The sequence below is a fragment of the Alligator sinensis genome, unplaced genomic scaffold, assembly GCF_000455745.1.
Source record: "Alligator sinensis unplaced genomic scaffold, ASM45574v1 scaffold802_2, whole genome shotgun sequence".
Lineage (NCBI taxonomy): Eukaryota > Metazoa > Chordata > Crocodylia > Alligatoridae > Alligator > Alligator sinensis.
Genome location: NW_005843022.1, coordinates 419,957 through 433,350, shown reverse-complemented (window position 1 = coordinate 433,350; position 13,394 = coordinate 419,957). Strand labels below are relative to the sequence as shown.

General features: G+C 45.8%; 1 protein-coding gene across 1 annotated transcript; it reads right to left on the bottom strand.

Annotated features, from left to right (window-relative positions):
* Positions 1 to 2,611: 2,611 nt before the first annotated feature.
* On the bottom strand, positions 2,612 to 11,830 carry LOC102374947 (serine-protein kinase ATM-like). The gene is made up of 5 exons (XM_025193154.1): positions 11,713 to 11,830; positions 9,679 to 9,802; positions 4,545 to 4,649; positions 4,346 to 4,458; positions 2,612 to 2,762 (listed from the first exon to the last, which is right to left on the bottom strand). Exons 3-5 carry the CDS (start codon positions 4,614 to 4,616, stop codon positions 2,612 to 2,614), a joined length of 336 nt encoding a protein of 111 aa, XP_025048939.1. The 5' UTR covers positions 4,617 to 4,649; positions 9,679 to 9,802; positions 11,713 to 11,830.
* Between the last annotated feature and the right edge of the window lie 1,564 nt (positions 11,831 to 13,394).

Sequence of the window (13,394 nt, the reverse complement as noted above, 5' to 3'; positions counted from 1 at the left end):
AGAGGCAATGGCCCCAGGTGCTGCCCCAAGCTTGCATATATGCATCTGGGAAACCCTGCTGCAGGGAATTCCTATTGTACATGTATCATGCTGCCATATGCCAATTAGGGATCCCTGTAGGGGATTCCCATGGCACACGTGTGCAAGCGGAACCATGTGGGCTCCCCAGGCTGCAGATGCTTGCCCCGAGTCAGGGCATGGCCACCTGATGCACGTGCTACAGGAATATCACATGCCTTTTGTCTATGTTGTCTGTTTGGGTTAGGAGCTGTCTGACATGCTGTGTCTGTACAGTACCAGAAGCATTACGAATAAACCACCACCAAGCATACATTTTTTTATGGTAGGAAATATATACTGTATACAGACTTAGGAGTAATATATACTAACCTGACCACTGTTGTAGTGATATTTCACACCAATATTTCCTCTCTGAAAGAACATCCTTTAGTAGCATGCTACTACAGTCAGTTCCATAAACAGCGCAGCTTGATGCATCTCTCACTATTTTGATGATATAATTTAGAAGCTCTTGACATTTCAATCGGGGTGCTCCTATACAGAAAATACCAGCGGTACAAACGAGCTTTTTTTAAACTGAAAACTGTATAATGAAGTGAAGTTTGGAGTTAACAAACTGATTAACGAACTTTGAACAATCCTTTATTTATTTAGGAGGAACAATATCCTCTCTCTCAACTGTGCTCTTCTGGCAACCATGCATATTTTAAGTCTTGTCATTGCAACTTGTGACTTGCAGCATTTTTTAAAATAGCCAAAATAACACAGGCCTAGTACACCATTTTTACCTGACATATTAAGCTACAATTTCAAATTGACTTAATCTCCTTGTGTTTAAAGAACATCTTTCTAATAATGTATTAGATGATGATCTGAAAGAAAGAGGATAAGACCCACGTTGGCTACATTTACAGAGGACACTAAATGTGAGAAACTGTGAATATTAAAGACAGAAAAGTAATACAAAAGAATTCCAAGTAGTTAGAAACATTAGAATGAAATTAGAGAGATATTTAACTGGAAAAGGTGCATATTAATACAGAGGAAAAGAAACTGAAACATGTAATCATAGGAAGAAATCTGGAGAGCAGTAAAGCTGAAAAACCCATAGGGGTGGTGATGAACTCAATCACAAAAATGCAAATAGGATTATTTTGAAGGCAAGTGATAGCGTCACCTTTCACAAGGTTCTGATGGGACCGTACCTAAAATAATGTGATTAGTTCTGGGCACTAGGCCTGTGTGAAGCAGCAAGTATTCACTTCGGATTTGGTCAATTCGGAGAAACAGCAATTCAATTCAGAGATTCAAATCACTGTCCTGATTCGATTTGGCCAAATTGGATCCAAAGATTCAGTGCCACTTTGGAGATTCGGCCATAGACTAAATAAGCAGCAGTCCTCACCACGCTGGACACAGCTGCCTCCAGCTGGTAAGTCTGTTGTGGTGGGCAGAGCAGGGAGGGAAGGGGCATGAAGAGGGGAGGGATTGGGGCTGGGACAATTTGCCCAGCTGGGGCAGGGGAGGCGTGGGACTCGGGGAGGGGCACAGGGAGGCGCTATGCCCTGCTGCCACTTCCCTTCTGCCTTCCTCCCCTCGCTCTGGGTTAAAGCAGGGAATAGCCCCCACTCCCACCGCTGCTGCGCCCGCATCCAGCGCTGCCCCCCACAGCTGGGCAAGCAGCGGCAGCACCTGCTCCCCAACCCTGGCAGGGCAAGCAGCAGCAGTGTTACGGACATCCCACGCCCCCCGTCCCAAGTCCTGTGCCCAGCTGGGGTATGGGCACTGCTTGCCCAGCCGGGGTGTGGGCACTGCTTGGTCAGTCAGGGTGTGGCGCTGGTGTTGCTTGCCCAGCCAGGGTGTGGCAGCGCTGAGAGTGGGGGCTATGCCCTCTTCTGCCCAGAGCGAACTGCACCTGCAGTGCGCTCTTGTCGCGTCTGGGCAAGCGGCAGCAGGGCATAGCCTCCGCTCCCAGCACTGCCAAGTGCAGCCCCTGCCCCCGCTTCCTGAGTCCCGTGCCCCTCCGCCCCGGCTCCGTAGCTTGTCCCAGCCCCAGCCTCAGCCCCTCCTCCCACAACAGACTTACCAACTGGAAGCAGCTGTGCCCAGCATGGTGAGGACTGCTGCCTGTTTAGTCTATGGCCAAATATCCAAAGTGGCACCAAATTTTTCCGAATCAATTCAGAGGCTTTTGATTCGATTTGGACCTTTTAATTGGTCTGTTGATTTGATTTGGATTTGGAGATTTGGTTGCCGAATCGGGCTGAATCTCCTCCAAATCGAATCGGCTACTGAAGCTTTGCACAGCCCAACTAGGCATCTCAAAGACGCAAACAAATTAGTAGCGACATAAACACTATGCTAAATCCCAAAACTGGAGGACATAAGACCGCTGTCTTAAATGACAATTTTGATCAGCCAGCCCCTCTTCGGGCACCTGAAAATGTTTACTTAGATATTCAAGATATATAATAATTCACAAGCATGGCCACTGTATACATTAAAACTGTATGTCATCTGGTTTAGATCAAAAATTCATTCCTGAGAGTAAAACATTAAAACATCAAGACTTATATTTAGATATATGTTACTAACTTTTATTGGCACATCTGATGAAGTATTTGACTAAACTTCCGATCTCTTGCATCTTTTTCTGTCTGGAACTTTGTGTTGAGAGAGACACATTTGGTTTTGCCAGCCTGAGGCTCTCCATTTCTTTCTGGATGTATGTCTGCAGAAATCTTTGCAAATACAAAAACCACATAAGTTATGCAGATACTTGAGGGGGGGCGGGGGAGGAGGGGGGTTGGGCCCTGAGTGCTGCCACCCACCAGCCCACGCTGCCCCTACTCCCCACCAGTTCACTTCAGTGTGCCCTCCCCACCCCCTGCTGCTCCACCCACAGCGCTGCTGCGTGCCACCATGTCCCAGGAGCAGGGCCAGGGTGGGGAAGCTTGCACACAGCGGCTGCCACCGCCACCCAGCACCCCGTGCTGCTGCTGCAGCATGTCTGGCTGTGCACAACCCCATCCTGGCTGTTTTCAGGGCCCAGCAGTGGGGCGCCGTCACTGTGTGCCCCCCTTTCCTCCCCCACTCCCTGCTGCCTCCCCCTCCCTGTCGGCTTTTGTTGGGGTCCTGCGGCAGCAAGGCCGGAATGAGGGGGGAGCCCCCCAAGGCTAGCACTGCACCTCCAGCACCCCATGCTGCTGCCTCTCAGGAGCGGGGGGTACTTGCCCTGTCATCCCCCTTGACCAGCACCCCACGCTGCTGCTGCCTCCAGGGAGCAGGGCCAGGGGGGCGAGGCCAGCGCTGCTTGTCTCACCATCCCATCCCACTCCATCACCTCCTGTCTGGAATGCTTTTGGAGCACTTTGGTTGTTTCAGACAACCAATCAGAGTGTAAATAAGGTGTTACAGATAGACAGACAGACAGACTAAGGCTTTTATAATATTAGAATGAATATTGTAAAAACAAGTGAGTAACAAACTCCTGAGTCTTTTTCTGAATCAAAACTGCTTAACTAGTATATAGATTTTGCTTTCATACACTAGTACATACTGTCAGAGCAAATTTAATAGAAATAGTTTGTGTCAGGAAATGATTAACTAAGGCATAAGTGCCAATCATATAGCCCACAGATCTGTTCTCTCTGGCTCGCTGGAGGTTTGAGTTGAAGAAGGACTCAATCTGCAACATATATGAAACAGACCTCAGTATTAAAGATACAGGCCTTCACAGACCATGTAGCATAATTTATTTTAGGCCATGAATTACACTTCAGTGGATTAATTTAAAAACAAAGTTTTTTATTGAATTATATACTCTGTGTATGTTTAAAAAACTGCAATCTGAAAATCAGACACAAACTACATATTTTCATTCTCATAAGGGCAACAAGATCATAATTTTGTATTACAATGAAGCATTTGAAGTATTTATTACAAAACTATAACTTTGTAATAAAATTAAGTTATTAATAATCATAAATATATTTATAATTAACTATGTTCAACCTAGTCTGCTGCTGGCAGTTTAAAACATAGACATCCCTTAGCATCCACTGAAATTGATCAATAATACACCACAGCAGTTAACTTTCTTTGTGTGAATTATATTGATATACTTTAAAGATGATTTACAGTTCATCTTTTCTTTTATTTTTTTTTTTATAAGCAGACAAATAAGTTTCTGATTCCAATTTTCAGATGTACAAAAGTGGTGGTGTTGACCTGCTATACTATGAAACAATATAGCACTGCTCTGTGTGGAGAAAATGACAATTTGGAAAGAGAACAAATGAAGGCACTATGGACACAAAAGTACCTAAACACAGCATCCCAGTTAAGTTGTTTTCCTTGTTTAGAATCAGAATTCCGATCCAGCTGCTGAATTGTTTCAGAATCACGGATAAGTCGTTTAAACTTTTCAATTTCTTTCTGAAAACGTTTCAGAAAAAAAGGTATTATGTATTCATTCCATTGCTTTACATACACAGTCGGACATTCATACTGAAATGAATTACCCTTCGCTCTGTAACTTTATCTTTTTCAAGTTGATGGCAGCAAACAAGCAGATCATGTAGTACAAGACTCATGGTTCAGCTTAAAAGCAGATATATAACTTGTATCTGTAAATGCAAAGAAAGATAGTATTATAATTATAAAATAACCTAGCTGCTTGACTTAAGAACCCAATCAACAAGCTCACAGAATGGAATATGCAACATAAAAGGTGATCACTTCCAACTTGCAAAACAAAGAGTTTCTTTTTCCTTTTGAGGGGTTTAGGTTGTAGCCGTGTTGGTCTAAGGATATAGGCAGACAAGGTTCCTTGGGTGAATTTGATATCTTTTATTAGACCAACCCAAATGGTTGGAGAATAGTTATTAAGCAAGCTTTCGGGTTCAAAAACCCTTCGTCAGGCTCAGGAAGCTGCAGCAGTTGGTGTGTGCTCTTCTTGGATGGACTTTTCATTCCATCCAGGAAGAGCACACACCAACTGCTGCAGCTTCCTGAGCCTGACGAAGGGTTTTTGAACCCGAAAGCTTGCTTAATAACTATTCTCCAACCATTTGGGTTGGTCTAATAAAAGATATCAAATTCACCCAAGGAACCTTGTCTGCCTTTTTCCTTTTGAAGTGTTCCTGGTGTTTCAGTTTATCATCATATTCAAGCCATCTCCCTGGCACACATTGTTATACATTATTTCATTGTAATGTCACCTGGTAATGGGTTCAGGACAGGATCACAAGCAGTATCTTGCTGAGAATCTAACTAAGCCAGTAGCGCCCCCCCCCAAAAAAACCAAAACAAAAACCAAAACTATCAGCAAGCCTCAGTCACTCAACATTTACTCCATGTAATATGTGGCACCCAATAACTTTACATGGAAAAAAAGTCAAACATGACATGCTACGAAAAATTAAGTACCCTATATGGGGTGAATCTAAACACTGAGAAGGAGGCACTGGCTCTCAAAGGTGCGTCTGAAGCCCTGCTCCCCTGTGTGAACTAGGATTGGGGGGCTCAGTCCCTGCAGGAAGTGGTCTGAGCCCCTCCCTCTGTTCTCTACCTAAAAGCCAGGATCTGCAGGAAACCTTGGTATTTTGGGATTCTGTGTTCTATGCATTTGTCTCATAGTATCATAGTGCTTATGGTCAGAAGGGACCTAAACAGATCATCAGGTCTGACCCCCTGCCCCAGGCAGGAACGGGTACCGGGGTCATATCACCCCAGCCAAATATCTGTCCAGATTCCTCTTGAAGACCCTGAAGTAGGAGAGAGCACCACCTCACTTGGGAGCCCATTCCAGAGCGTGGCAGCCCTAACTGTAAAGTAATGTCTCCTGATGTCCAGCCTGAACCTTCTCTCCAATGATTTGTGGCCATTACTCCTAGTAACCCTGGGTGGTGCCCGGGGAAACAGAGCCTCCCCCAATTCCTGCTCGTAGGGCCTGACCTGCTGCCCCTCGACCATTCGAGTGGCCCTCCTCTAGCCACATCCCTCTTGAAGTGCGGCACCCAGAACTGGACACAGTACTCCAACTGTGGCCTGACCAATGCCACATAGAGGGGGATGGATCACCTCCCTGGACCTACTTGTGATGCATCTGTAGATGCACAAGGAGGTGCGGTTCGCCTTACTGGCTGCTTCCTCACATTGGCGGCTCATGTTCATCCTGGAGTCAACAATGACTCCAAGATCCCTTTCTACCACCGTGTTGACAAAAAGGGTGTTCCCCAGCTTATAGGCGTGTTGCTGGTTCCTTCTCCCTATATGCAGTACCCTGCACTTGTCTGCGTTGAATTCCATCCTATTCTCATCCGCCCACCTCTGTAATTTGTCTAGATCTAGCTGGATTCTGTCCCTCCCCTCCAGCGTGCCCACCTCGCCCCACAACTTGGTGTCATCAGTGAATTTGGACAGCGTGCATTCCACACCCACATCCAGATTGCTGATAAAGATGTTGAACAGTACAGGCCCCAGGACCGAGCCTTGGGGAACTCCACTGCCTACATCCCTCCAGGTCGAAAATGATCCATCCACCACCACTCTCTGGGTGTAACCGTCTAGCCAATTTGCCACCAATCTGACTGTGTAGGCATCAATGCCACAGTCACCTAGTTTTTTTAAGAGAATGTGGTGGAAAACCATGTCAAAGGCCTTCTTAAAGTCCAGGAAGACGACAACCACCCCAACACCCTCGTCAAGGGACTTTGTGACCTGATCATAAAAAGAAACCAGGTAAGTCAGGAAGGACCTGCCCTCAATGAACCCATGATGGTTGCACCTGAGCATTACCTCTCAAGCTGGGCCCTTGCAGATGTGCTCCTTGATAATTTTCTCAAAGGTCTTCCCAAAGACTGAGGTAAGACTGACTGGCCTAAGACCGAGGTAACACTGACTGATAAGACTGATTCTCCTCAGAATAAGGAGAGATTTGAAAGTGACCCATATTTATAACTGAAACCCAGACAAGGAAAAATGGTTATACATGTCCCTTGTATGTGGTTACTAAACTAGATAGATGACTAGCATTGAGAGGGGACAACTAAGTGGGACAGGACACAGGAAGCCTGGTTCCGGAGCACAGTCAGAGCGCAGTCTGGTTCAGCAGCTGAGGCAACATAATCAAAAAGTCTGCAAGATCTCCCTCCAACAAGCTGCTTGCCTGGGCAGAAAGCATCAGTAAGCGACTTTTCATAGGTTAATGGTTTCTAAAATGCTGAAGAAATAGTGGGAGAGGCAAGGATTTTGTGGGCAATATTTTTTATTGGACCAACTGCATGGTTAGGATAAAGTTAAGCAAGCTTTCGAATGCAAGGGATTCTTCATAAGGTATGAGGACAGAAGGAAGCACAGGTGTGATCACAAGATACAGCGATAAGTCATGACCCTAAGTAGAAGGGCAGGACCCTCTAGCCAGGAACCACCAGCTTTAAGTCCCAGCAGGAACACTGGCACACTCCAGTCAAAATCCCAAGCCTTGGCTGCAGCCAATACCCAATGCTTCTGAGAAAAGCTTTAAAAAACCCTGACACGTGTAGCAGCAGGGAGGGAGGAATTCCTTGCCAGCTCTATGAGGCAAACAGCAAAGCCCAGAAGCATGGGAAATACCTATGGTAGAACTTAGGCATAGCTATGCCTAGATCATCCCTGACCAGTGGTTGTCCAACCTCTTCATGAACACCTCCAACAATGGAGAATCCACAGCTTCTCTACACAGTCTACATCACTGCCTCAGTGTTCCAAGAGTGAAGACATTTTTCCTGGTATCCAATCTAAACCTACTTTACTGCAACTTCAAGTCATTAGTTTGTATCCCACTCTCTGCGGCAAGAGAGAAAAGGCATTTTCCCTCTTCTGTATGGCAGCCCTTCAAGTATTTGAAGACTGCTATCACATCCCCTCTTAAGCACCTTTTCCACAAGCTGAACATGCCTATTTCCTTCAGTCATCTTTTCCTCGTATGACCTGCTTTCCAAACCCTTGGTTATTCTTCTTCCCCATCCCTGTATCCTCTGTAACTTCTCCAGGTCTTTTTTTTTTTTTTTAATGTGGAACCCAATACTTAAGATGAGACCTAACCAGCCCTAGCAACAACCACTTCCCATGTCTTGCAGCTAATATTTCTAGTGATGCTTTCCAAAACCGCACTGCCTTTTGTGCAGTTGCATCACACTGTAAACTCGTACTGAGTCTGTGGTCTGTTGCCAGCCATGGCCATTTTCAAAGGGCCTAAGCTAAGCTGCAAAAGTGTTGCTAAACAGAAGGCCCGAAACCTGTTTCTTAGTGACTGCAGTGTGAACCTTTGTAGATGTGACAACTAACTTGGTCAGGAAGTAAAGAAAACCATCAAACATAATTAAACAAAGCATAAAGCCTGAAAGGAGGTAAGGGAATAGCATACATTAAATAGCACATATACACTACATCATAGCTTTATCTTAAAATAGTAGTAGTAGTGATTGCTGATGTATTAGATGTTATTTTGCTATAATAGATATATTTTTGTTAAAATGCTTAGATAATGTGTAAAACAAAAAAACAGCCTTGTCAGAGAAGTCCATAAAGGTAAAGAAGAAATAAGAACAAGATTCCACAATGGGGAAGGCAAAGAGATAAGAAGCCCAGAGATATAAATCCCAACTAACTGACACCTTCCAAGTCCACAAAAGATTTGGTTCAGTCCAGTTCTAAAAGTTTGTGAAACAAAGTAGGGGTACACTGATAAAGATTTTCGGGGTTGATACCAATAGCCAATTATTCACCAGTCATACTGGCCGATACCAATCTGATAACCGATTTATAGGAATGCAGCCAGGTAGCGTGGAGAGCAGCACTCTGCAGGTAAGTCTGTGGAGGGAAAGGGGCGGAGGGGAGGGAAGGGGCATGGGGGTGAAGGGGCAGATCAAGGTCTCCACAGTGAAGGAAGGAGTGGGGCAGGGGCTGGGGATGCTGCCCCGCCAGGGCAGTGAATGGGACTCCATGGCTGGCGCAGGGAGCAGGACAGAGCCACGGATGGCTTGTCCAGGGGATCAGTGTTCCAGCGCTTAAAAATGGTGGTGGGGGCGCTTGAACTAAAGCTCCTCAAATGAGCTTTAGTTCAAGTGCTGCCATCACCATTTTTAAGCATTGGGATGCTTCTAACCAGAGCTGAGTGCGGTAAGGGCAGATGTGGGCTGCCCACTGTGGGCCTGGGGCTCTCACCCTGCTGCCTTTGCCCTGGGAGCTGTGCAGTAGCTGTACATCCCTTGCCAGCCCAGCAGTAGAAGGCACAACTTGCTGCTGCTACTGCTGCCAGATGGGCAGGGAGTGCGCAGCCAGCGTGCATCTCCCAGGGAAAAGGCAGCAGAGTGGAAAACCCAGAGTTTGCCCTTGCCCTTGCCTCATGCACAAATCTGGGGGGACACATGCCCCCCATGCTTCTCCTGGAGGTGCACACAGCGGTGGGGAGCCCCCCCCCCTCCATCTTGCCCGCTCCCCCCTAGACAAGCCGCCTGTGGCTCTGTCCCGCTCCCTGCCCTAGGTCTCATTCACTGCCCTGGCTGGGCAGCACCCTCAGCCCCTGCCCCAGTCCCTCCCTCACTGTGATGGCCTCAATCTTCCCCCAACCACCCCTTCCTCCCCCACACCCCTGGCCCTCAACAGACTTACCCGCAAAGCGCTGCTCTCCATGACACCCAGCTGCATTCCTGGCCATGTACATGCCGTGGCTGCACGTATGCACACGGCATCCAGAGACTCGTCCAGAAGGCACATTATAGGCTACACCTGCCCCCTACAAAAAGATAGCTGATAACGTTAATTTTCCTTTTAATTGGTGCCAATCCAAAATGGCACCAATATATGGCACCTCTAAAACAAAGAAATGTAAATAAAACCAATCAGAAATCATTTATTAGAATATTAAAACCAGCCATCTATAAATACTGGGCATAGGATGGAGGTAAATTTGGAAAATTCAGTAAATTCTAGACCTGCTGCTAATCTGTGGGCTGCCCTCCTTCTACCTCAAGTCTTCCCAGCCAATATAGGTGAGAAATCTATGTTGTGCTGTTGCAAGTAGCCAGACAGACTGTGGGATAAATGTTTGTTTTCATGTTTTAAGGTGCAAGCAAATAAAAGGTTGGGCTATAGACCTGTGTCTGCCTTTTTCATCAGTAGCCTACCCACAAGGTTACCTGTAATCTAGGTAACAGGACTTCCCAGGGTCCCAGGTTCTTTTCCATAGAGCTGCCATATAGCCAGGGGTCACCCATTTTGTATTTTTGATCGTTCTTCCCAAGGTATAGCACCTTGGATTTGTCAGCACTGAACATCATCCCGTTAGCTTCAGGCCAGCTTTCCAATCTGTCAAGATCCTTCTGAATTACAATCCCATCCTCCAACATGTTTGCAATCCTTCCCAGTTTCATGTTTAACTACAAACTAGCTGAAGAAACTTTCTATGCCAACATCCAAATTATTATTAAACAGGTTGAACAGCACTGACCCCAGGACAGACCCCCATGGGACTCCACTCGAAACTTCCTGCCATTTTGACATGGATCCATTTATAATTACCCGTTGCTTGTGGTTATTGAGCCAGTTGCCTATCTACCTTACAGTAGTTTTGTCCAGGCCACATTTCTCCAATTTGTTTATGAGAAGGTCATACAGGACCTGGTCAAAAGCACTGCTGAAGTTCACTATATCAACAGCATTCCCGTCATCCACCCACAGTTACACTGTCAAAGGAAGAGATCAAGTAAATCCACGCTGACTGCTTGTGATCAACCTTTTCTCCTCTAGACGCCTGCCAGTGGACTTCCTTAGGATATGTTCCAGTAACTTCCCAGGTACTGAGGTGAGACTAAGTACACTGTAGTTTCTCAGGCCCTCTTTTTTGTTTTTTTTCCGGTCCTCTGTTACCTCGCCCACCACCCCTAACTTTATAAATATTATTGCTAAGGGGACCAAAATATCCTCTGTCAATTCCTTTCATACCCTAGGATGATGTTTATCAGACTTTACAGAGTTGAATTCATTCAGACCCAATACTCTTTATTAGGTGTCTGGCTGCAGCTTAAATGTTTTTATGACATCTAAAGCAAAGAAGCATTGAGCAGCTCCACCTTCTTTACATCTTCTGCTTAGAGTGCCCCCCTCCCTGTTACTTAACAGTAGGCCTACAGCTTTCTTGATCTTTCTTTTATAGCCCAAATACTTATAGAACCTTTTTGTTGTTTTTCATCTCCCTCACCAGGTGCAGCTCATGCTTTATCTTTGCCTTCCTGATTCTGTCCCTGTAGGTTCTTACTACTTCCCAGTAAGCTTTTTAGGTGACCTGTCTAGTTTTCCATAGCCTGTACGCTTTCCTTTTGCACTGGATGCATCCTAGAATCTCCTTGTGCTGTCACATTGGTCTCTTGTCATTTTTCTTGCACTTTCATCATGTCAGAACAGTTTTTTGGGGGCTTCCAATGCTGTGCACTTTAGAAGCTCTCAGCCCTCCTGGGTGCCTTTCTTCTTCAGGCTATCTTTCCAAGGAACCATGCCTATTTGCTCCCCGAGTTGGGTGAAATACACCTGTTTGAAATCTAGCATCCTACTTTTGCTGACACCATGCTTTCCTCATCTCAGGACCTAGAATTATATCAGATTGTGATCACTTCCTCCCAAGTTGCCCATCATCTTCACATCCTCCACCTGTTATTTCCCGTAGGTCAAGACAAGATCCAAGACAGATGATCCCTTAGTTGTATCCTCTACTTTCTGGAACAGAAAGTTGTCTTCCACACAAGTTAGGAATTGGCTTGACATTTTGTGTTTGGCTGTATTGTTCTTCCAGCAGATGTTGAAAAATGAAGTTTCCCATCTGTACCATCCCATAGCTTTTGGAGACACCTCTTCCTGATTTTGTGGCCTACAATAGATCCACACCATTATATCAGTGCTGCATCTTTCACCTTTCCTCTTCACGCAAATGCATTCTGCTCCGCTATCTTCTTCCTACTGAGTCCAGCAACAAGCGTATGTTTTTGACATAGAAGGCAATACCACTACCTTTTTTCCCCAACCCCATCATTTCAAAACAAAGGGTAAACCCCTCAGTGTTGACATCCCAGTAATAAGAGGTGTCCTGCCAGGGCTCTGTGATACCAATCAGGTCATAGTTCTTTTCACAGGCTGCAGTCTCCAGCTCTTCTTGTTTCTTCCCTATACTTTTTGCATTTGCATCCACACATCAAATGTATTTTGTATTCTGACCTATTCACTTCCCTTCTGCACCACTTGTTGCTGTCCTGTGACTCACTAGTGTCTTCCCCTCTGCACTATGTGGCTTTTTTGTTCACCATCCCCCTTGAACCTAGCTTAAAGCCCTCCTTACTAGATTGGCCAGACCATGTCCAAAGATGCTCTTTCCAGTTCTGGTCAGGTGGATCCCATCTCTTGATAGCAGGCCTCCTCCCAGAACATCTGCCTGCTGTCAAAGAATCCAAAGGCTTCACATCAACACCCCGGTCCCAGCCACATGCACTTCCAGGGCACGATGGCCCCTGCTTGCCTTACAAAGAGAGGATCAACCAGAAGGTCATTTGTGCTCCCAGATCATTTATCCTCCTGGCCAACTTAAGTAACAGATTGTAAACATAAGCACATTTGTTGTCACATGTATCACCTCAGACCATTGAGCAAAAAAATAAATAAAATAATGATGTAAAATCTGCGTTTTCCCTCATTTTGTGCTGATAGTTATTTTTTTGTAAACCTTTGAGATTAAACAGACAGACAGACAGACATTGCATAAACTGGTTTGAGCCAAATCAGTTAAGTCTGATACTACACTCAACCAGGTCCTCCTCAAACTGGTTTATGTGCCCTGAATGTCTGTTCTGTTATAGGTTTAAACCAGTTTCTGATCACTTAAACCAGTTTATGTGTAATGTCTGTCCCTAGCCTAAAAAAGCACTAGTTCGGTTTCACATCTGCCCCTTGTTGATTTTTGTCCAAGGTTCTGGAGAAAGCCGAAAACAATGATTATTATTGGAAAGTTTTCAAAATCATGTAAATATCTGCGTCCAGCTTAAAAACACTGTTGTCAAGAAGCCAAATTTAGAAACACCTCTTTAACTGTCATAATTTACCTGTCAATGCCCTCCATTTCATTGGGGGGGTGTGGTGGGGGGGGGGGGGGCGAGATTTCTGGCAGAAGTGACAAATGAACACCACACCCTCCCCTCAGCACACCCTCCCCGGACAGTTGGTTGGCTGCTCTTTCTGCTCCTTCCTCCCCACCCGACCTGCTGCTCTGCTTTCTGCCTCCCTCCATGCGTCCCCCCGCCCCGTCTTCTGCTCCGCTTTCTGCTCCCTACCCTGCCTCCTCCTGC